Here is a 25,771-nt window from a genome sequence, read left to right on the forward strand (position 1 = left end):
TTGGCTTTAATTCAGCAGACTTAACATAGGAAACAAGGCTTCCAGTAATAAACTGGACATTAAAGAGGGCTCAGACCCAGGACACATGAACTGACATCTGTGTCCAGGGTAAGATGTCCAGGGGACTGAACAAAGTGTACTCTAACACAAACTAAATTCTCCCTCAGGTTCAACAGCCCTCAATATTGCATTGAGTTGATACCTATTTAAAGCACCTGCAACACAGAAATGACACTTTGTAACGAGAGTGACAGAGAAGGAAAGCACCAGCATGTAAAGAACTACAGTGTGCGTGTGTGTCGCTTGCCTGCAGAGAGCACACCAGAGAACCACAGAATCAACCAGGTTGGAAGAGACCTCCAAGATCATCCAGTCCAACCTAGCACCCAGCCCTAGCCAATCAACTAGACCATGGCACTAAGTGCCTTAGCCAGTCTTTTCTTGAACACCTCCAGGGACGGTGACTCCACCACCTCCCTGGGCAGCTCATTCCAATGCCAATCACTCTCTCTGGCAACAACTTCCTCCTAACATCTAACCTATACCTCCCCCAGCACAACTTGAGACTGTGTCCCCTTGTTCTATTGCTGGTTGCCTGGGAGAAGAGACCAACCCCCACCTGGCTACAACCTCCCTTCAGGTAGTTGTAGACAGCAATAAGGTCACCCCTGAACCTCCTCTCCTCCAGACTGCACAACCCCAGCTCCCTCAGCCTCTCCTCATAGGGTTTGTGTTCCAGGCCTTTCACCAGCCTTGTCACCCTTCTCTGGACATGTTCCAGCACCTTAACATCTCTCTTGAATTGAACTGGCCCTCCAGCCAGTTCTTGACCCATATCAGAGCAAATCTTCCCAAGCCATGAGCTGCCAGCTTTGCCAGAGCCCAGGTTGAAATGGACAAATACAACAGTAGAAAGGTCTTACTTTGGTGATGCTGAAATCATGATAATAAATAACTTCAAGCAGAAAATGAAAGACTAAGTAATGTGCTTAAGTCATCCTCCATAAAAATTCACCTGCAAACTATGCTCTTTTTGATTCTGCTCTACAGAAATTCAGCACATGGTGGGATAAGATGAGAATGCAATGTCTTCTGTACTCTGGTACCATCACACTGACACCCATGAACAGCTCCCATTGCCTAATTAGCCGTAGACCACGGTTTGCAGCCCCCTAACCAAAGACCACATCTTGCACTGAACAAATTTTGTGCTGAAAGCTTCAACATGCATTTTTTCCCTGTCTTGAGATTGTTTTACTGTCAGGAGCCACTCCATTTCCTCATCCATATAACAATGAGATTTTACAGTAGAGTCAGTTTCAGGCATCACTTCACTGCTGTGACTAAAAAGTAAGCGAGGCTTGGTGTGATTGGTGTGAAATCCTGCTGCTTTGCTTATCAAGCACTGAAACCACTGGAGTCCTTAATTTAAAACTAGAATGAAAAGGTTCTGTAGACTTGATGCAAATAACTTCAAAGTAGTATTACAGAATGTCTGCCTCAGAGATTCAATTTAAAGGCAAGACAGACATAAAAAGATGCACTGGTGCAGCAAGCTGGATTGGGGTAAGGTGTCTGTCCCTTCCTCTCCCTTAAGTCATAAACTTAAGTCCATTGTCATGTCACACAGCAAATGGTTATCCTGAAACATTATCTTAATCAGAGGTAAGCATGGAAATCAGGGACTGCAGCTAATGCTGTCTTACTCAGAAGGGACAGCCCTAAAGATTGGAAGAAAACCTGTGCTGCAGGTCACTGATGCATTTTAAAATGATAGGTGGTCTGCTGGGGCTTCTTTCAACACTTTATCTCTTGCAGTTCATACACAGCCTTAACATTGTCACATCAGAACATTTTAGACTTTTTTCATGCATCAGCCACAGACCAGAGCTGAGATGTACAAACTGGTAGTTACCTTGCCCCAGCATTTCTATACCACATGTCAAAGTCAGTTACAAGCAAGGCAAGAAGGATGCAGGTACTTTATGATCATCCAACGTAACCTGAGCCCATGCCAAAAGTAAGTGGTAAATTCTTCTGGAAGCAATGTCTAGGAAATGGAAAGACACTGGGTTGACTGGGAACACTCAGGACAGATTTACCAGGAGGAAGTTGTGATGGACCAACACGGGAGTTTGCTATGAGACAACTGTCTTGCTGGATGAGGTAAAAGCAGCAGACGTATTTGTTGATTTTTGACAATGATCCACACCATCCTTGCAGCCAAAGTGCTGTGATATAATGCAATAGGTGTACTACAAGTTCAGTGGATAGCCAGAAGGTTCAAGAAACTTCATCAAAAAGATCAACATTTCCAAATGCAGCTGGTGGCTATTTGCAGTGTTGCCCAGGAGCTGATATTGGTGACAGTACTCCTAAAAATCATGTCTGACATCATATTAGGAAATTTGTTCACGTGCTGCAGGGCTGCCTTTCAGAAGGATCTCATCGGGCTGGAGAAGTGTGCTGGCAAGACCCTTACGGTGCTCAGTGATGACAAATGGAAGTTCCAGGACTTGAAATGGAATAACCTCATGCATCAATCCAGACTGGTGTCCTGGAGTCCTGTATACCCCTAAATTCCTCTCCCTCTGTGGCTTTGAATGGGAGAGAAAAAGGCGCCTGTCCGTCCCCCGTCCCCCCCTCAACCTTGCCCTGCAGGCGTGAAGGGGGAGAGCAAGGGGCCCTTCTAGCACGAGGGGTGCTCGTGCAGTGCCCGCACTGGAATTGGGCTGGGATTGGCTGTGGTCTTCGTGCCTAGGAAGTGGTAACTCTGCTCTTTGTCTAGGGAGGGTATAAACATTGGGGGACTTCCAGCTCTTGGGGTTCTCGCCTTGGAGTTCGTTTCTGCCTGAGCGTTGGTGCCTGCCTTAGAGTTCTCCCCCACCTCACCTGGCCTGGATACAGAAAGAGCCCTGTGCTCCAAAGGACTGCTACACCCATTAACGTGCAGACCTGAGTACCTCTTAACGACTCTCCTGCGGCTTCTGGAAGAGAGCAAGAGCACAGGCCGCTGGACCAAGTCAGCCTGACCCTGAGTTATTTTGGCTCAGATTTATTATTAAGAAAAACGCTATTCGATTAATAGCTAAAGCCTTTTCCAACTTCTGACTTCCAAAATAGTCAGATTATCTATGGCATCCTGTAGATTTTCTCAAACGAGCTGAATCTGACAATTAGAACTAAATTAATTTCTGTATATAGTTTTGGGGGGGGGGGGTTTAGTGAAAAGAAGATAACTCTAGTTTTCTATAAAATTCCTGCCTTGGCCACACTAATTCCCTGCCTCCACAACACCTGGGGACACACTAGCTAAGCAGAAGCTTTTTGGAAAACGTCTTGACATTCCCGTGAACAGGAAGATGAACATGAGACAGCTTTTCACTGACCATCTGCAATGACAAAGGCTGCACACTCAGCTGCAGTAGGAACAGTGCGGCAGCAGGTTGAGGGAGATGAATACTGGCTGCCACTGAGCTCTTGTGAACCTGAATCCAGAGTACTGCATTTGGTTTTGAGCTCCCTTCCGCAGAAAAGAAGGATGGACAAACTAGGACTTCGGTGAAGGACGATCATGATGGTTAAGGTGCTGGTCCAAAACAGAAACAAGGAATCAGATTTGTTTGTTCTGGAAATAAAAGACTACAGGGGGTTCAAATTACTTCCAGTTACCTAAAAGGGACTACAGGGAGGATGAAGCCAGTCCCTTCTTAGATGTGCACAGCACAAATACAAGAGGAAAAAATCACAAGTTGTAGCAATGGACATTTTAATGAAGTCTAAGGAAAAGATAAGCACCATGATGGTGGTCAAACACAGGACAAGTTATCCAAAAGCTTTTGAAATTGCTCTGGTTGGAAAGAGTCAAAACTTAATCAGAGAAGGTCCTAAGTAACCTGATATAATGTTGGTGTTAGTCTTGCACTGAGAACAGGTTTGGATGAGAATGCCCTTGTAACTAAATTTACTCTGTTAATCCATGATTGATACTAAACTGCCATGATATCTACATGTCTGCTGCCCTTCCTGAAGGACTGCTGACATCACTATCCATATGGATACAAAAGGTTTAACAAATTGTTTGTTTTGTTTTTTTTTTTGGGTCTGTTGTGAAGGCAGTGTGGAACCAGATTTCAGCATGACAGTCAGCACCACACTATGCTGACAGGCCATGTTAAGAATCATCTGTATGTAGAATTGCTATTAGGGTTAGGTCCTCAAAGATGTTAAAATACCTAACTCTCACTGAAGCTCATATTATAGAGGGAATGGATGCAGAGATGTCTCAGCTACTGACCAACCTCCCTGGATGTTAAGCAGAAATCTCCTGCCAAAGGCATGAAAATAAGTGTCAATTCTGATAAAATTTCTAACTTAGTCTTGGCTTATAAAAAGCTCAACGTGAGCTGGCAGTGTGTGCATGCAGCCCAGAGAGCAATGGTGTGCTGGGCTGCATCAAGAGAAGTGTGGCCAGAAGGTCAAGGGAGGTGATTCTCCCCTTTTGCTCTGCTCTCGTCAATTCCCACATGGAATGTTGTGTGCAGTTCTGGAGCTTCCAACACAAGAAGGACACGGAACTGAGGGAGTGAGTCCAGAGGAGTGCCATAGCAGAGGGCTGGAGCGCCTCTGCTGTAAGGACAAGATATGAGAGTTGGGGCTCCCCATCCTGGAGAAGAGAAGGCTCTGAGACTTCGTAGTGGTCTTCCAATATCTGAAGGGGACCTACAAGAAGGCTGAGGACTTTTTACAAGACCTTGTAATAACAGGACAAGGGGTAATGGGTTTAAACTGTAAGAGGGGAGACTTAAACTACAAGTTAGGAAGAAGTTCTTTACAGTGAGGGTGGTGAAACACTGGAACAAGGTACCCAGGGAGGTTGTGGATGCTCTCTCCCTGGAGGTGTGTTCCAGAGTACTCAAAATTCCTTTCTTCTCCCCCACTCCTCCACCAAGGGTTTGAATAGGGAGGAGAAGAAGGTGCAAAAACTGCTTTCCCCACCCCTGCTCTGCAGGACTGAAGGGGGAACAGCAGGAGGTGCCTTTCCGCATGTGTGCTGACCCGTGTGGAAGCCTGCGCTGGAGTCAGGCTGGTGCTTGCCTGGGTTTTCATGCTCAGTATAAAATGGCAAATGGACACTTTGTCTAGAAAAGAATGGAACAAGGGAGAAGGCAAGGGGGTTCCTGCCTTGGAAGAGCTCCCACCTTGACAAGAGTTCCCAATAGGACAGGTTCCTGCCATGACAGAATTCCCGTTTGGACTGTCCCTGCTTCCGGACAGCTCCTACCTTTTTACATGACTCTTGGTTTTACACCGTCCCTGCCTTTGGACGGTTCTCACCACTTTTGTACCATTCTGTGCAAACTTGCAGGCTTGGCAAGCCCTGGGGTCCTTTTAGAGAGCTGCCAGCAGCACCCAGATCTGGCTACTCTTGGACCATAATCAGCAGCCAACTTCCTGGCCGCCTTCTGATCTGGGGGACCCTAACAGTTTGGCTCTCCCCTGCTGCTGCTGAGGCAGCATCGCTCCCACAAATCCCTGTCTTGTGGCAGCCGTGCCTTGAGACATTTCTGAGTTTGGCAGATTTGCCACTCCCCTTGGGCTTCTGCCACGTGGATCTAGACTACTGGATATTGCTTACAGCGTCAGGAGACAGCCCAGCTGCAGAGAAATCCAGCAAGGGATCACTGTAGAATACCTGCCTCACCCCTGTGAGTAAAGGCTGCTGTTCCTTTAGTTCTCTGTTCAGCCTGATTGATAGTGGGGTAAAGCTGTGTGTATAGCTTAGCCTTTTCCATTTCCATTTCATGACTTCCTAAATATCTAAATCCGTCCATAACATCCTTTTGAAGAATTAGAACCTGTAAATAAACCTAAACTAGCTTCATATATAGTTTGTATCTAGTTTGGGGGGGAGTTTTCATTAATTCCCTGCTTCCTCCCTGGAGGTGTTTAAGGCCAGGTTGGATGAGGCCTTGAGCAACCTGCTCTAGTGGGAGGTGTCCCTGCCTACAGCAGGAGGTTGGAGCTGGATGATACTTGAGGTCCCTTCCAACCTAGACCATTCTATGATTCTATCTACAAGTACTCAAAGAAATTCAGAGCAGTGCGACAGCTCAATAAAGCTATGCCATGGTTGAATCCAAGTTGGAAAATGCACACATTTGATAAAATCCTATCTTCCACTGGTTAGACGACTGAAATGCACTAACACAGTTGCAATTATTGACCAAACCCTGTAGTTTATAGTGTTCAGCACATGTGGCTGGCAGTTTCCACTGCTTCACTGCACATGCTTAATAATACTACAATGAGCACTTTGTGTAATATACCTGAAAACTCTGGGAGCTGTCCAAGTTTTTCTCGTGGGAGCTGAGGACAAGATGCTGCAATTTGAATTTACTATAGAACCACAATGCCAAGACAAACCTGCTCAATACAATAACATATTTTAGAGGAGTGAGAGATCAGAATTTCAGTGGGATTATAATTGTCCACATGAAACAAGGTTCACATTATACAGGCCTGTTATAGACTGGAAAACAAATTATCAGCTACAGTATAGGTCAAGAGCAGGGCAAAATATCAGTGTTGTAAATGACCATGGTTTAAATTAAATCAATGGAATTGAAAGCTTATTCCAGTGATAAATAATATGCTATGAGCTTCACTAGCACTAAAAAAATCCAAGAGTTTAATAAGAAAAACTTTAACTACAGTGATTGACAGCAATGTCATGTAGAGACTGAGGGAAGAGCTCATTTGTCACTGAAGGGAAGAGTGTGGATGTAGATCTGAATTAGACTGTGAAATGAAAGAATGTGTGCGGTTTGCATGCAACAGACAACATGGTTCCCAGCTGAAGAAGGGTGGTAGGAATATCCTGATTAGGCACAGGGAATACTTTAAATTAGCAGCTATTTGAGAAGGTATTCCATCTACTTGGAATATTCACATCTGCCATGACTGATACAGCATTCAACATTTGTAGTGCATGCACTCCCTGTCTGCTGCACTAAAACTTGCTGGCAGCCATCCCGGAACCTTTCAAAGAAGAGTACATGGACATTTGCAGTAATTTATTTGCCACTGTTTGCAAACTCCTGAGAAATTACATTCCTGAGTCAAAATTTTCACTTCTTGCTAGACCACTCTAAATAGTGGCGATTCAAAACTTTTCTTAAGGACATGGCAGAACTTGCCTGATCTTGGGAACCTATTTTGCAATGGACAGAAGAAATGTTCCATGAAGATGTGTGGTTTCGTGCACTACTCTTCTAGAGAGCAATGTCTCTGTTTCAGCCAGTGTTTATTTATTTAACTTGTAAAGTTGTCACTGCAGACAGATGTTATTGCAAGAATGTCCTACCTGATTAATTTCTTCTGATGGCCAAAAGCTGTTTGCATACTATTTCCAAAAAAAGAAAATGAGTTCAGAGGTTCAAGAAGGACAGGGACTTTCTGAAAAGCATACAGAAGACATCTACAAAGATGATTAGGTGAACAGAACATCTCTCTTTCCTCATAAGACTGAAAGAATTTGGTCTTTTTAGTCTGAAAAAGAGAAAACTGAGGGGAGATGTCATAAATGCTTATAAATACTCAAAGTGTGGGTGTCAGGAGGATGGGACCAGTTTGTTTTTTCATTCCACTGGTGCCCAGTGACATGGCAAGGGGTAGCAGGCACAAACCTGAGAAATTCCATGTAAATATGAGGTGGAACTTGTTTAACTTAAGGGTGACAGAGCGCTGTAACAGGCTGTCCAGAGGGATGGTGGAGTCTCCAACTCCAGAGACATTCAAAACTCACCTGGATGTCTTCCTGTATGACCTTCTCTAGGTGAATCTGCCTTGGTAAGCAGGTTGGACTTATGATCTCCAGAGGTCCCTTCCAACCCCTATCACTCTGTGATTCTTTGGTTCTGTGATTCTTAATGTGGCTGGCAGAGCTAGAGTGATGATTGGTCGGCTGTATTTGGCAGTGGTGTGGTGTCACCTTCAGTACTGTGTTCAGTTTTGAGCTCCATAGTATAAGAGCGACATTGGTGCGCTGGAGCAGGTCCAGAGAAAGGCAACAAAGCTGGTTAATATTCTTGAGAACAAATCCTATAAGCAGCAGCTGAAGGACCTGGGATTGTTTGGTTCATTGAAGAGGAAGCTGGGGGAAGACCTTATGGCTCTCTTCAACTACTTGAAAGGAGGTTGTAGAGAGGTGAGTGTTGAGTCTCTTCTCACAAGTAGCAATGATAAGGCAAAAGAAAATGGCATCCAGTTACACCACGGGAGGTTTAGACATTAGGAAAAGCTTCTGTACCAAAAGGGTTATCAAAGACTGGAACAGGCTGCCCAGGGAAGTGATGGAATTGCTATCTCTGGAGGTATCTAAAAGCTGTCTAAGATACAGTGCTCAAGGATGCGCTGTAGTAGTGGCCCTGGTAGATCTGGATAATGGTTGAACTTGATGGTCTTGAAGGTCTTTTCCAACCACAGTGATTGTGTGATGCTGTGATTCTGTAGTTTTACTAATTGCCAGAATGTATCTATCTACATGCATTTATGCTTCCTAGATCCATTTGTGAAAAACATAATACCAACCCATCAAAAGAAAACCAAAGCAAAAAACAATTCCTCATTCTTTTTTAAAGATGACCTATTTTTCTAAGCACCATCTCCTAGACACTTAGAGCTACTCCTGTGATGAGAAACAGTGAACTTTTTGTGTCCCCCTTCTTTCTTCATTTGCACACAAGTCGCATCACAGCAGAAGCCTTTTTAAATGCGACGTGAGGCTTCAGAGCGAGTGACAGAAAAGATAAGTGCAAACAAGCATGTAGGAAAAGTGAAGTAATGTTTAATTGATGATCCTAACTGTTTACAAGGGTATATCTGAGGAGGCCTTCTAATATTGTCAAGCATATACATAGAGGTTTTCAAAAAATTAAACTGTAGGATGAAAGGGTTTCCTCCAAACACATCTAAATGCTCTTTATGACTCCCTAAAAGAAGCGATACCTATTTGAATAGAAAGCCAACATAATTGTAGATTATCACCATTTTGGTTTTTATACTTAGCTATGTTTTTACTAAGAACAGTATTAAATAACCCAATAAGCAGTGATATCCTTTTAGAGATGCTTTATATTTTTAATAGCCAAATTACTATGAAACTGAGGTAAGCTACAACATATTATGGCAATAAAAAGGAATTATTTTAGAGAATGTTTTTTAGTACAATGTGCTATTTTCCTAAGAGTCTCAGATGAGTTTAAGATTGAATATTCATACTTTCAGAACACCTGAAATGCAGCAATGGCTAGCAGACCTTTTGGAGTGTATTTACAATTGCTGCAAAGATGTTTATAAACACATACAAGATGGAGCAAAGAAGATGGACTTAGTTTTTTGTTCATTTGTTCAGAAAGTGGTCAGATGCAGATTGTCCAGACAGGCTGTGTTATCTCTGTCCTTGGAGACATTCAAACCTGTCTGGACATGGTCCTGAGCAACCTGCTACTGGTGACCCCCTCTTGACCAGGAATGTTGGACTAGAAAAACTCCTGAGGTGTCTTCCCACTTGATCTATTTTGTGATTCTGAGTTTCTGCTATGCTAAACTACTGTACTGCTTATTTCCCTGATCTTTGCAGATTACTGATTGTCAGATTAAGAAAACTGTGTACTGGGTTTGGCTGAGCTGGAGTTAATTCCTCTCAGAGCATCCTTCTAGTGTTATGTTTTGCAATGCTGTAGCTGGGTGTTGACAACACTGAAGTGTTTTGGCTACTGCTGAAGAGCACTCAGGCTGTGCTCTTCCAACATTTCCCCACCCCAAGTGCGCATTGAGGGATGGGCAAGATCTTGAGAGGGGATGCAGCTCGGCCAGCTGACCAAAACTGGCCAAAGGGGTATACCATGCCATATGACGTCAGTTCAGATACATAAGCTAAGTAAAACAAGGAAGTGAGAGGATACTAAACCATGGAGTCTGTCCTCAAGAGCAACCACTATGTGTAGAACCCTGCTTCTGAAGAGTGACTGACCACTGTCTGCTAATAGGAAGTATAGAATAACGTCTCTGTTTGCTTCTGCTTTGTATTATTAAATTGCTTCTACCTTATTACCATCCTTTTGTTACATTTTCCTCTCTCCCCTAAAAAGGGAAGTGATAGAGCAGCTTTGGTGGGCATTTGCCTGCCAGCCAAGGCCAAAACACCACAAAATTGTACAATTTAAATACAACTTATCACATAGCCCTGTTATCAGAAATGGTATTCAGCAACACTGCCTCTTAAACTCAATTTTGTGGCACAATTTAGTATAGGCAGAGAGCTGTGTAGGAGTGAAATCATTAGTGATTAATTTATATCATTTATATGATATGTTGTAAAAATGCTGTGAAAAATAGGCAGAGATTACATCAAATTGTTCTTATCTGCCTCAGGGTTGTTCTAAGAATAAATTAAAACACCCAAGCTGAAAGCAGAAACAGATAAATATCTGAAATAAATGATGATATAATCTATTGCTCTCTTTGCTGCAAGGTTATCCCAGTGCCTATACAAATCCTTCAAAGATCCACAGTGTCTATGTTTAAAAGCCACCAGAACTTCTAATTTAAAAACTTGTTAAAAGCTATTCCCTGCTCCTAAAATCATCCAAGAACAAACCTTTAATCTTGTCAGAAGTTTATGACTAAATAAAAAAATCTTAACTGCAATTTGAAAAGGATTTGATCATGTTGAGGTGTTTCTGTCCAGAGAGCTGCTAACAGTCAGGGAAATTAGGTCTTTATTTTGAAGATAAAAGAAAAACTGGTATAGAACTTCTTTTCTTATTCCTGTAACTAAAACAACAACAACAAATATTCTACAGAATTAAATCAAGTGTTACAATAATAACTGGAAACCACTTTACGGTTGTTTTTTTTTCTTACAGTGCTTTGTTACTTCAGAATATGAATTACATTTGTATTAAACAGAGAAACCTTCATGCATCTGAATTCTCTGAGCACTACCAGATCAGAATTGATACTTCTAGCCTATATGATGAGAACCGATACAGCAGCTAATTCTGTTTCACATATATGTGGTCACCTAAAGATGAGGTAAAGCCAAATATGGAGAATCAAATGAAATCTGGAGAGCAGAACCAGTACAGGATCCAGGTAATCAGCTTCTATTAAAACCACGACCCTTTATTTCTTTTCTACACATGTCTTTTGGTGCCAAACCCTGGGAACAAGGAGCACACAGATCATGTTTCACAGACTCCTAAATGAGATCAGAGAGAACCCAGAAGTGATGCACTGGCAGTTAGGTGATATTTTTCACAAAACATGGGTTGTTGTGGTTGCCTGAAATTTCTGATGTGCCAAAAAGGAATAAAGAAAAGGGGTTTAGTTTTCATTGGATGAGTGCTCAGGGCTTTATCACAGACTTCTTTGAAGTGCCAAGCCCAAAACCAGAGATGGCAATGTGTCTTGGGAACTGCACGATAAGTTGGCTGCGCATCTACTAACACATTGGATACGCCTGAGGTCATTACACTGCACAAAGGCCAACAGCCATGGGATAGTTCACATCCCTACCATTTATCCCTTACTCTCCAAGACAAGGCAGCTGCATACAAACTACCCATTAGGAATGGCAGCTGGCCTCTGCCAACTCCTGGTTCATGCCCAGCAATGACCTGGGAGAAGGACATTTGAGCAGCAATATGATGACTGGATTTCAGGCTCTAGGAACACTTCCCCAACACTATTTCCCCTAATACAGATATAGCCTATATAACCCTTTTGAAGTCAAAGCCTTGTCATTGACAGCAAGTAAGTTACAGACATGGAATCTCTTGCTTTGCCTAGCACATGCTTAATGCACAGGGAATGAGATTTCAGATGCAAATAAGTGGGAGAGCACACAGAATCAGAACTGTGATTTGGACATTATCATTTTAAAGAAGAAGAATGCATAGAACACATAATTTGGAAAGGGAGGGTAAGTTAACAACAGAACTCCATTCAAGTTCTTCTGGGAAAAGTACAGTAATTCCCATCTCGGAGAACTCTAACAGACTTTCTAGGTCTATACTTGCACATAAAAGGCAATTTTGTCAGGCCTTCACTGCATGATTAACCCAGATCATGACTATCTCTTTTAAACAGTGTTTTATTTATCATTATGGGTTTGTCCTGTTTCACTCTTTGGTGGATAATTTGAACTAAGAGAAGGAAACAAGCAACCTAACCCAGAAGCACGTGCTTTGCTCAAATCCAGTCAAAGATGTTAAATCACAGTAATGTTCTCCTCCACCATAATGAAAAACAGAGATGTTCACATCCTAAAAAACCAGCTGCACATACAGGTGTTTGCACCAGATGCTTCCCTCAGCACAATGTGATAAAAGTGATTATTCCTCATTCAACAGAGAACAATCCCTAAGCAGGGTATTTCAAGTATGATGATAGTGCAGGTAATTAGGAGCCCCATGCCTTACCCAAAAAAAAGTGTTAAAGAGGGTGAAGCTGAAAACCATCTGCCCCTATGGGGCCTATGTTTTTATTTGTGAATCCATCATAAGAATGGGCAGTTTTCAGTTCGTTTTCCTCAGTGAGATCCTACTGAGTCAGAAAATTACTAAAGATTAAGTAATTTAGCCCTGATTTTAACAGGTTGTACTTTGTCCTGTGGATCCAACAGGAAGAGGATCTAACAGCTGCTCAATGGACAATTTTGTGAGTAAAGGAACATCCTGGTCTTGATCCAGAGTATGTATACAGTGTCAATTCCTACCTTTAGATTTCCTGTCATGGTAGCTCCTGCCTCGATAATGGTGGCCACTCTCCGTGTACAAGTTCTCAAGATCTTCTTGCCAGGATTCTGGGTTAAAGTGTTTGAGCAGATCCTCCACCGTGTCGAATGCAGCAATGGTCTGATCCAGTGCTTCTGCTGTGAGCGTAGGATCAGTCACTGATGGAGAGGGATAGGACACCCCCTAAGAGTGACATACATCTCAGTGTACTTGGAATAAATCAAAGCACCACTTAAAACAACTGAAAACAGTTACTGAGAAATCTGTTTTACTATCAACTGGAACAGCTACTTTGGGCCATCTTTTGAAGTCCTTAGCTGGACCAAGCTTTTTCATGCCTGTGTTTTCTTTTTGCAAGGAGAAGAGACACCAAGGAACTCCCAAACAAATTATGACGGACAGGCTGGGAGAGGCAGCATTGTCACTGCTGGACTGTCAACATGCAGACCCGCTCCACAAAGGTTATGATGATTAGCACATACACAAAGCTGTAATGGAAATGTCTTTTGAAACCACTGTGATGACCACAGAAGAAAAGTGCCATGTAATGATGGGGTGGTGCCTTAATCCCACCAACTCTGTTGGTAAATCCGTAACAGGCAGATCAAAAATCACAGTTGAGAAAGACAAAGGCAACAAGTGCACTAGACTGTCTTAATTTACCTGGTCAATTTGGACAACAAATTTGGCTTTGTTAAAGACCTGAAAAGATGGACCTTTATTCATAAGAATTGCATGTATTATGAAATACCATCTGTTTACCAAAAACACAACTTACTAAGCAAATGATATAAAACATGACATCTGGATCTCAACAATTTATCAGTGAATATCATGATTACCAACATAGTGATATCCTCACAAATATATCATAATATCAAATGTTATTTTATTTCCTACCAGGAAGGGTCAAAAATCATTCTCTGAGAATATCTAGTTCCCTCTGAAGTTACAGCAATCATTCTCTGACAATATCTAGTTCCCTCCGAAGTTATGGCACAACTTGACTTTGACAGAAAGACTGCAGTGATTTCATTTTTACTGGAGAGGCCTTTAAACATTTTTAATAATTACTACTTAGAATCACAATATTTATCATCCTGATACAACTTTTTCCTTTGTCTAAGCACAATATCTAATACTATATGTAAAATATGTGCAAGGAAACTATCACTCGAGATCTGTTGCTTTCTGAGGGACACTAATCAAAATACCTGATTTTGTTCAGCAAGAAGCATAATAGAGCAGAAAGAGGTGTTCAGGATTTGGTCTTTAAAGTTAAAACATTGGGGGAGAACTCTAGAAACCTGCTTCTCTCATGAAAACCCATCTCTGAGGTTACAAAATACAAATGTATCCAAATTCTGCTTGCTTACTGAGAATAGCTTAATGGAGCTCATGGCTCATGTGTGACAGCAGCCCGACTGGGAAATGCCAGTCCCTGGTAACTTTTCAAAAGTGAGTGAGACAGTACAAGGATGCTGAAGAAAGAGCAGCATAAAAATCAGGCCATAGATATGTAGCTTAGATGATGCAATTTGATGTTCAGCTGTGCATTTCACAACAGAACTGCAGGTCAGGCTGTGAATTTGCAGGGCATTTCAAAATCATACAGGCAGCAGGGATTCCCCACTCAGGAGGTTAGTGCAGCCTTGTTCATACACAGTGACAGCCAAGTCAAGAAGAATTTTCAGCAGCTCAGGTAATCTACTGGCAGCAACATCATGTGACAGGCCCAAAAGCAACTTCAAAGCTCCCAACCCAACTGCCTTTCTTTTGTTCTGCCAAGAACGAAGCTGTAGCGTTAGAAGAGGTTGTGCTCATTGTAATCTGACTTCTGAGATCACATCCAAAGAAAGGGCAAAAGAAAGAATGAAACACAAGAAGCAACAAAGAGCAAAGATTTTCCGCATTAGGTACCCCTTCTACATTTCTCAAATCACTGAAGGCATTTTTAATTTAATGGGACACAAAGGAATCCTTTTTGCATCAGTGCTCTTACCCTTGTTTTCTGTTCTTCCATTCTTTCCTGTTTGCTCTCTGTATTGTGAAGCTGACAGGCAATTCACTGTGCATTGCAGTTGTTGATCATCACATGACTTTACAAAAAAATGGAAACTAACCTAATAAGGAGTGAATTTGGACGTTTTTTGTCTTAATTTTATTTTGTTAGTGGCTTTTTGTTTGGTTGGTTGGGTTTTGGTTTTTTTGCCTCCCCTCTGGATTTTCTGTGCTGAATTAAGGGCAGAAATACTGCTTTTACCTTTCTAAATGAAGAAAAAAACAAAAAAGGAAAAAGATTGTGATATGACCTCAGCCTCTTATTCTGAGAGTTGTAATGTAATCATAGATCATAATCACAGAATCAACCAGGTTGGAAGAGACCTGCAAGATCATCTAGTCCAACCGAGCACCCAGACCTATCCAGTCATCTAGACCATGGCACTAAATGTACCCAAATCCTAAAATGAGCCTGTGAACTTGAGGGACAAAACTACTTGGCATGCTGACTGTCTAGCAACAGAACATCAAGTCACCTTATTGGCAACTTAAAGGTCTGACTTTGTCCTCCTGTCCTTTGGGACTACTAAAGAATCCCTGAAGAATTCAGATGTCCTCAGACTTCTGCCTTGGTGCCTTTGGGCACCTCTCTACCTTATTTTTCCTGAGGATAAGAAAGGGGTGGTGGATGCAATGCATGCCCAGTGGAACAAGGTATGTTTTAGTAGGTAGGAGATTACTTGGGAAAACCAATGAAACTGGGGCTTTGTTTCTGCTTTAGTTGTAGCTTTCCATATGGTCTTGGGCATCAGCTTGCTCCTTGCAATATTTGTACTCAAGTTGTCCATCTGTAACACATTAACTACAACTTTTCAGAAACAAACAGATGTGAAAGACAAACCAAGGTGTTTTTTTCCTATATGAAATGAATATTCAATTACTGTTTGGCATATTGTGTGCCTTACAGTGTTAAGGTGGATAACTAACGTGGCGTTTACCATATACTTAATCTCATTTTAATGGTAACCTGATGAGGGAGCCCTAGGCTTACATTGTCATCAGCCTACAATAAAATATTCTGTTATATAGACCTTTTTTTCCAGCCCCATATTAGAGTGAAAAATGAGCTAATATCTTTCAGTAAAACTGTTTTAGCATCTCCTTCTTGGCACATCCAGTAGATCTCAGTCCTGCTAACATCACCACTCAAGACTTTCAGCACAATTAGTTCCAGGCTATCAAATGCATCATATCATGAAGGGCAAGTGTTATTTGCAAACTCAAGGGTAAACACAAGTGAGATCAGCTTATCCTTTTCCAATTGTGGCAGTACAGAATTTTCTCTCTACTTGCTGCCTAGTTTGGACACATCTGTAGATTTTTTTTCATATTTTATTTACTGCTCCTCTACTGGCAACTCCTGGCAGCTACTGTAGCAAAGGTGATACTACTAAACTGTCTTCCATAAATGCTCTAAATATTGATCTCAAATCTGCTTTAAGTGCTTATCCTCATCTCATGTGTTTTAAAAGGAGTTTACAAGAGCTGTGACATGGTGCTGACCAGCCAGCAGAGTACATAGAAAAGGGCTGTCCATACTATGAATTCTGGTGTTGTATTATCATTCACCAGTGTCTAACTTTACTTGGGAAAAGAAAGAGGGGACAAATTTTGGGCCAATGACACAAATCAACTTTAATGAAAAGGAAGACAAAATTTTATACCGAATTACTTGGTTTTCTTATTTATTTGTTTTCCCTGAAGTTGCATTTCGCTGCTGCATATGGAGATTTGTGATAGTTTCTTACAAAGACTTAAAACCCCCTTGCTACTGACAAGGAAAGCTTGATTCATTTTCCTGACAGACTGTTTTAAGAATAGTCTTCTGCTCAGGTTGAGACATTCTACAATTGAAAATTGCAAGGAGGTTATATCATGTCTTTTTATTTTGACAGGGTAAGTTTGAAAGCAAGAAATGCTTCCCAAGGGCTATCTCATGTGGTTACAACAGCTGATGGCATACCTTGAATGCTTTCTTCTTAAAAAAACATCCTAGTTGACTGCAGTATGAGCTGAGTAAACACTTATTTCATCCTCTGCCACAGGTGAAAATGTGGTTTCTCTATGCAGGTCCCATTTTAGCGCATTGGATTTAAGCCATCCTATCAAGCCATCCATGGGCAAAACAGTAACAAATTACTTACTGAGACAGAGCTTGTGACTGACTCCCAGTTGGTTTCTGAGGCTGTATGCTGGAAATCATCCTAAGGGGAAAAACCCACAGGAAAAATCACCCTTAAGGCAATGTTCCAAATTAAAACCTACCAAAAGTCTCAGTATTATTATCTTTCCCAGCCCCCTTTAATGCAAGAGGCCCTTGCCATGTGTTATTCCCAAATGATCACAGAATCACAGAATGCCAGGTTGGAATAAGGCTACCTCCATTCAGGTGAGGGTATGGCCTGAAACTGCGCCAGGGGAGGTTTAGGTTGAATATTAGGAAGCACTTCCTCATGGAGGGGGTGATTAGGCACTGGAATGGACTGCCCAGGCAGGTGGTGGACTCACCACCCCTGGAGGTCTTTACGAAAAGACTGAATGTGGCACTTGGTGGCACAATTTAGCTGATGCCGTGGTGTTAGGTTACAGGCTGGACTTGAAGATCAGCTTCAGGGATTCTGTGATTCTGTGATTCTCCATTTTCATTGTTTATAAACTAACTCCCTATGAGCTTGCTGGGGCAAGAATAGGTATTATTATTATTATTTGTAATATGATATACATTGCTTTGGATAGCAGGATCTAATCTGGCCAAGGCTATTACATTTATTTTCCAATGTAAATACTCAGGGCCACCTTGGTATGTCTTCATGCAGTATTAATGCTCTTTCTCAAACTCATCTGCTATGGAAAGAATGTGGATGTACTAATACCCTGGTACTACTTAGCCAAGGTGAAAAGCAGGGTAATCTAACCCATTTGAAATGTAGTCCTAACATGAATGCTTTTGGTGCTTGTGCTGAACAGAACTTGCTCATCTGTGCAGAGCACTGCATGGCACTGTCCTTTACATCAAAACCCTCAGCCACGGTACATGTACATTAGAAGTGTCACTGCACAAAACCTCTGGACACTTGTGATTAATTTGAGCACAGGGATGGGACTCATCTCATCTGCCTTTGGACACCTACAAAGCAAATGTCTAGGCTAGTAGCTTTTGTTTCCATTTACAGTCAATTAAAATTAGCATTTCTAGGGTGCAAATAAACAGATCTATTTTAAAAGCTTAATTTGTGATGATACTGCAGCCTGTTATTTTCCCTCTGTTTCCCACAAAGGCAATCCTGGGAGGAGTACCTTAGATACAGATGTCAAAATTACAGATACTGACATGTGGTCACCTGAATCCCAGCCCACTTGTCTGATTAGTGATGGACAATAATTACTTGAACAGTAAAGAAGCTGTTTCTTTAATCTTTCAGCAGTTTTACTCATTTCCAACTGGAATAATTAACCATGAAGAATGGGAAAAGAGGCAGCTATACAGAATGGTTATTAAACACACACATGCAGTGAATAGCTAATGATCAGCAGGAACAGGCAGCTAAGGAAAGCAGACTGAAGTGACAGCATACCAAAATTTTCATTTCTAGTAAGAGAATTTATGATGAAAGGATTTAAAGAAGATGGATCAATGCCTGGACTTGCCATTTTAAAATACTGGCTATCTGCCACACATTTTTTAAGTTAGGAACTGAAAGGGAAAATAGAAGGGTAGCTGCTCAGCTGATGCTTGCTAGACTCAGCGCTGCATTGGACCACACATATATGCATATATTTTATTATTTCTTAGGAATGAAAAAAACTCTTCGAGTAATTTGCTAATTCCTCAATAAAATTCTCCTTTAGCTGAAAAGAAACAGAAATGTTTTAAGATCCAGATTCTATATGCATGGCATTTTGATGTTTTTCATTTGGTATAGAAAAATCACAGAAATCACAGAAAACATCTGGTTGGAAGAGACCTCAAAGATCATCCAGTCCAACCTTTGACCCAGCACTGAAGGGGCAATACTAAACCATGTCCCTAAGTGCCAAGTCCACACGCTGCTTAAACACCTCCAGTAATAGTGACTCCACCACTGCCCTGGGCAGGCCGCTCCAAAGTTTGATAACCCTCTCTGTGAAGAAGTATCTCCTAGCATCCAGCCTGAACCTTCCCCAGTGCAGCCTGTAACCATTTCCTCTAGTCCTGCTGCTTACCACCAAGCAGAAGAGGCTGGCCCCCTCCTTGCTCCAATGTTCCAAAAGTCACAAGATTGTTTATGGATTATTTTTACTGCTTCTTCTTCCTTAAATTGTTCCTTTCTCTAAAATTTATGCAGCAGTGATTTCTTCAGTACTTAAGACTAGTAGAAGTTAAGAAACCTCACCACACTACAGCATCGCTAAGTGATCACTGAAACTGCAGGGTTACTAAACCATCAATAATTAAAGCAGGCATTTTCTTGTAGGAATACTGAAGCAAATAATTTTGGGGGAGTTTTTAAATGCAGTTAGTTTGGGTGTTTTGGCAAATGCTATGATTAGATCATAAATAATTCAGGAGCTACCTTGGCCACATTCTCTACAATTTGGTTGCCCAGTTCTTGACAAGTTATTATTTAAAGTACATAAAAATGGATTTGAAAAGCTCACGGATTCTCTGGCAATGGTTGCCAGTTGCAAAACTTGGAAATCTTTCCCTCTGTGTCATTAGCTTCCATTTAACACTTCCAGGGGAAAAAAAAAAAAAAAGGAAAAGTGGCATTGAGTTCTGAGGCATTACTTTAAAACAGGAACAATCTGCCTCGTTGAATGTCTGGAGAAGACCACAGACAAGGAATAATTCTGTGTTTGAAGTGATGTCTCCTTGTGCTACCTAATTGTAGATATCAAAACTCTTTCTTTGCTCCTAGGATTTTTTTGAGATGGTTGATGCCAGGGAACCCCTCCAAAATCCTGAGACAGACATGCATACCACCTGCTTCTTGGATTTCAAACCTGATGACTGTGTATTTGGACTCTGATTATATTTCATCTGCATAAACTATTCACAACTATACGGCTTTGTTCCACCATCACTCAAAGCAGCTGCAGTCATTCTTGGCTTCTCAGAGCTTTCAACCTCTACAGTTTGAAGATTATTATTATCTATAGCTTCTGCTTGCCGCTATTTCAATAACATCAAAGTGGTTCTCATCATTACAAAACCCTCTTCTCCTTTCTCACCATTGTCCCTAGCAGAACCTGAAGGACAAATCTCTTTTCAGTGCTATGTATTCAATTCATAGTATCTTATTTATGTGAATTTGCATATGATCACTTGGCTATTGTTTTCCTCATTACCTAAAAACTCTTAGTAAAACATTATTTGTTTTTAAACTGAATATTGGAAAACTGGGATGGTAATAATTTGGCTACATCACCCTGACAACAGTGCTTTTATTTCCTGTACGTGTGTCATGGTAGCATAATAACTTTAAATGAAGAGTTCAGCAAAGCATTGCATTAACTGTTCTACAAGCAGCAAAAAACACAGGCAAAGTAACAGGGCTACCAATCACTTTCTGAAAGCAGCTGCTTTTACTGAAGAAAAACGACTTCCATGCCTCTACTTCCAAAATTACACCTCAGCAAGATAAATCCTGAGTCAGTCCTTAGAGTTAAATATGTATGGACATTGATATATCGTTCTTGGCTCTGCTTCAGACAAAGATAAGCTACTCTCACCTTCACAGACTGACTTTGTCTGTAATCTGTCTCCCATCACTAATCTCCAATAAGTGACAAAGAGTCAGTTGCTTCACCTAGAGTTTTCACAAGTGGAGAACCACTGCCATCAAGTAGACATGAGACTGCAGAGCCAGGTAGCACTGTTTGATGAGGAAGATGGTTTGCAGCCTGTAGGTCCATGATCTGCAGCAGCAGAGGCTCTGCCAGGCTCAAGCCACGGTGTTTGGCAGGGTCAGCTGGAACAGGAAGGCATTCCAGAATGGTATTTATTACCACGTCTCCTAAGGATGCTGAAAGATACCTATCTTCCTACAGCAAGCTACTCATTAGGTGCTGCGAAATAATGTGAACCCAGTCCATTATCAGCAGCAATGAGGTGCAGCTCTTTGGTAACTGAATCAGAGGATGCATTTTTATTACCTGCAGTAGTGGTCAAACCACTGTTCTGTTCAATTCTGACCAGGCTTTAAAATACAAGACATTGAATTTGAAAAGCATGCAACAATGACTATTTATAATGTGAAAATCATGCCTTGCAATGAAACATTAAATGGATGCCAGTGTCTTTCAAGAAGGTTAGAGGTAACTTAATCTTGTTTCTCCAGATAACAACCTGTAGTTAGCTACAAAAGGCCATTACCAATGCAACAATATCTTTTATCTAGCAGTGCAGCAAGCATTTAGCAAAATCAGGTGTCTGTAATCTGAAGGTAATAGAATTCAAACTGGAAGTAAGAGCAAATGTTACCACTAATGGCAACTATTACTGTAACAGATAATAAATGAAAAAAACCCCAACAGCCTTTAACCATATTTAATTTTCTTTTGCACTTTTTGGTGCAGTCATTATAAAGGCAAGGCAGACATGACACTGCTGTTTTGAAGTGAGCAGCAAAAGGTAAGACAGCCACCAATGTCTGATCCCAAATGTGGTAGTATGATTCTTGTCCTTTCATGAGAGATATAAACTGAGTTTCTGAAGCACAGTTACCACCACTTATCAGTAGCTACAACCTTATACGTTGTGGCTAAGTTAATACTAGTGGAAAATGATATACAAAAACACTTGTGATTTGTCTTGACACATTCACTAACTATAATTGATCAGAAAGCACAAGATAACTTTAAATTTCAAAAGTGTAAGGCTGTAATAAAGATTCAGGTTAAGTGAAATTTGATAAGTTTATTTATTAAAAGTTGAAGTAAAACTGAAGCAGAAAAAGATATTTAACAACAGCTATGCTTGATCAATATTTCTCTTCATCCTTCACCTAGTTGTGAAATTAGTCATTGCTGGGTGCATGCTATGAGTGCTGACACTGACATTTAAATCATCTCTCTCAAAGGTCGGATAATACTTGCTTGAATGAGATGATAGCTATTCCTTTAAATAATCAGATGACATCCAACACTGCACTGTTCATGAGCAACCTTATTCAATGCACAGTACACAAAAGAGTGCACAGGACTTCACTGCCATGCTGTGCAAATTGTGCCTTACCTTTAATTTATTGATCTATCATGGAGGTCTGTCCTTACATCTCCATGTACAAGGGACTTCTTTGTTAACAGCTACCCCGGTGCATACTGCAGATAAGCAACTAATCAAAAGAGAAATCAACTAGCATCCATTGTAAATACTCTGCAATCCCTCCCTTGCCGTTTTTAGATGAATGGCAAATCTTCTGCAACTAAACACCAGGGTGCAAAACCTGAAAGGCTCTTTCAGGTTGTCACTTCTAAAAACTTGCAGTTTAGTTGGCTTTTTCCAGCCTCAAATTTATCTTTATTGCACTTATGTAACTGCCAGTTTTGCTCTTCTCTTCTGCTCCCAAGTTTGCTTCCTGCAGTACTTCTGAAGAGCTGTTATTTCTCCCCTCAGCATCCGTTTTATTACACTAAGCAAGCCAAGTTGTCTTGGCCCTCATTAAGACGTGTCCTCTTTTACCCCAGCTGTCCTGTAGCTGTTACCTGAACACAGTCCAAGAAAGATGAGGTTGTTCTGTACTATGGGGACCAAAACTGTACAAAGTATTCCAGAAAAGATGCAACTACCACCTCATTGCCTAGTACACCCAGAAACCTTCTTCTCACTTCTTGCTAATCAGCAAAATGCCATTTAACAGAGAATGTTTTTGTTCATAATCTCTTCCTAAATTACTTTTCTGCTTTTTTTGGGGCTGTTGCATTTCACTGCAAATCAGTTCTCCAGGGCTCAAAGTCACTCCATTCTCCATTCTAACACTGATTTTTCCATTCTTGAGCGATGCACTTCAGCTCTGTGTGCTGCAAAATCCATTAAAATGCTACTTTCACAGGTTGTGCCCTGGTCCCTAAAAACCACCCCAAATAAAACAGAACCCTTTAGAAACTCCCATTAGTGAGCTACCCCTGTCTGGATACTCCCTTCTGCGTAACAGTACGCTCTGCCCTTTGACTACATTGTGGCTCTCTTACTAAGTGCCATCTCTTCCAACAAAAGTGATTGTTTCCTACGTGGCACTGGGTGAGACACTTCTCTGAAGTCCAGTTAGATTTGCTACATAACATTTCCTTCCTCTCCAGATTATCCTCTCCAGTCTGGCATGAGCATCTTTGATAAAGAGGCACAGATTTTTTCCAGTTTCCTGTATCTGTAGCCACTTTCTCTGCTGACAAGTGCCCTGTAAGCTTTCTAGGTCAGACTAATGAGCATGCAGTTGCCCTGACCACTCTCCTGCCACTGATGTTATAGATTGCCACTGCATTCACTGTTTCCATGTCAGCCCTGGTTCATCTTATGACTATCAAGCCTGGTGTGTAAAGCTAAGATGTGTCTGCCCCCTGCTCCCTTTATATTACTGTCACATAAAAAGGGAGACTTGCTTTCAGCAGTGACTTTATGTACCTTATGGTCCGTAGTGCCCATTCTCTGGGCACCTCTCTGCAGAGGGTGCTGAAGGCACCTGGGCTTATTGTTCACCTGGGTTCAGCATGTAAGCACACCCAGGTCAAAGAGCCAGTTAATTCTGCAGAGCTTGCTGATCCTCCTCTGACATCCTATGCTCTCTCTGCCAGGGTAGCAGGGAGAGGACACCAAGAGGCATTCTGGTCAGTGTGATACTGCACATCAAAGTGCTACTGGGGAGCTTCCAGGTGGAAAAAAGCTTGGAAGGTGTGATCCTGGGACCCAAAACCTCACTCTCAGGTCAGAGTCCAGTGCCCTTGAGAGGATTTGGTGAACTTACACCATGCTGACTGACAGGTTTTTGGAAAGAGTCTCTCTGGTTATAGGCAAATCTGCCCTAGGCAAAACTGAAGAAGCTGATGCTTCACTTGCCCAGCAGTGTCCAGGTGGGAAAAAAAGTCTTTCAGAGTTAACAGAAGGCAGTGACAGCTGGTTATTTCAGATCCTCCTTCTTGGTGTAACTCATACCAAATGGGAACGTACTGAGGGGCTCCAGTAGTAGGGGTATAATTAAAAATATTAATGAAAGAAGATTTCCTAGGAACTAGCTATAAATTTTCTGTCTTCTTTCCATTTTGTACTCTACTTATTTTTCATAGGTTCGACTATTCTCTATAATCAGTGAAAAATAATCATTAACAAATACAGTCTAATTTGATATAATAGTCCAAGTTTTCTGTTGTTCTTCTAGAAGGGTCTGCTAAGTACTCTGACATGCATGCTCACATTTTCAGATGCAATTTGAGAGAAACATGCGAGGAATAATAATAATAATAATAATGAAAAACTTTAATGGAGCTAAGCAAATCTAATTCCAAAGCTGAGGACACAGTGTGAAAAAGCTACCAGTAAGGGACATTAGCTGTCCTAGCAGCAATCCCAATCTATTGATTTTTGTGAAAGATCCATTTGTTTTTGAGCTCTCTCCCAGAGGATGTGGTTTAATTCTGCAGTAAGCATGCAGCAGCAGCATGTGCTATGTTTCACAGATAATGCAAAGCAAAACAATTTGTTCACCCTCCTGCTTTGACTGGAAGGCATTGCCTTTTCTAGGGCAACAAATAGGACTGCTATACAAATTTCCTAAGATGATAACAATAATCATAAAAATAGCAATAATACATAATCCCTGAAGTATACAAGAACCATTCTCTCTTAGCTTTTCCAGGGTTTTGATGTGATCAAAAGCAGCTGATGTATTGCAAACAGCACCAGATACTGCTTACTGGTGATTTCTTTTAACTCACGTTTCCTCAAACAGCTAGAATAAGGAAAAGAAAACTCTTCAGTCTGGACTTCCAGCCCCAAGATCTAATTGCAAAAAATGCCATTGCTGTTAAAGCCAAATAAAAGTACCTCAGGAAAAGTCATGCTTGTCATTTCTCTTAAGCACTATTCTTGCATATATCAATTATAAGTAACACTGGGAATGGAGACTAAGTAGAAAGAGACCATCTTAGATTTGCCACAATTTTGTAACCAATATGACTAAACCATGTTATGGAATCAGCTTACCAAAAGCCAGCCTGGGAAATCCTTCTAACCACCAAACTGAGAGCGTGATCTCAGAACCAGGAAGGTGTGTACTCAGTCAGAATTAGAGTGTGGTAAATTTTATTTGAATTCTGACTCAGTACAAGCATAACCAAATAAAGTAAGGATATAATAAGTGTAATCTTTTTCAGGCAGCTAAAATCAAGAGGAGCAGTTTCGTTCAGTTTTATAGAAATGTCCTGGAAAATGTAATGGAAGCTGAAACCAGAAATAAAAAAAGTAAGCACTATTTCATACAAAGAAAGATACTGGGATAACCAAAGAGCAGAAGCACAAGCAGGAAAGAAAAGTGAATTTTCATTTAGAAAAATTTAAATGGAGAGAAAGTGTGCTAGTTTGAAGCAGGCTAGAATGTTTTGGTGAGAAAAACCAGATGATAGGCTATGAAAGGAAAACAATGGTGATGTCTACTTCCCTCAGAGTCTTGCTGAAGAAGAAATGTAAACATTAGATAACACTTTCGCCATTTTGTCTTCACTCTCGGGCTGGGCTTTGGCTGAGCTGCATCTCCTTAACCTCACCTTGCTTCTTAACCTCTTGGCTGAACCTCTTTTCTTCCTTAGGATTGGGGTAAGGTTGAGAGGGGCAGGGGGAAGGTGCAGGGGTGGTTGAGAGCCCCTCCTGGGGACTCAGGTTTCTGGGAGGGGAGTTGTGTTTCAGTATTACCTTTTACTTTGTATATTTCTGTCTA

At 41.3% G+C, this 25,771-nt stretch overlaps 1 protein-coding gene across 4 annotated transcripts in view; it reads right to left on the reverse strand.

Annotated features, from left to right (window-relative positions):
• The window catches only part of PDGFD (platelet derived growth factor D), a 164,430-nt gene that overhangs the window by 18,954 nt on the left and 119,705 nt on the right, over positions 1-25,771 (reverse strand). For all 4 annotated transcript variants that reach the window (XM_064170745.1, XM_064170727.1, XM_064170735.1 and 1 more), the window contains 2 exons: positions 17,009-17,068; positions 12,785-12,986 (listed from right to left, as the gene is read on the reverse strand). In XM_064170745.1, the coding sequence (XP_064026815.1) occupies positions 12,785-12,986; positions 17,009-17,068 (262 nt within the window). The remainder of the gene's footprint in view (positions 1-12,784; positions 12,987-17,008; positions 17,069-25,771) is intronic.

Source organism: Pogoniulus pusillus, chromosome 3, assembly GCF_015220805.1.
Source record: "Pogoniulus pusillus isolate bPogPus1 chromosome 3, bPogPus1.pri, whole genome shotgun sequence".
NCBI lineage: Eukaryota > Metazoa > Chordata > Aves > Piciformes > Lybiidae > Pogoniulus > Pogoniulus pusillus.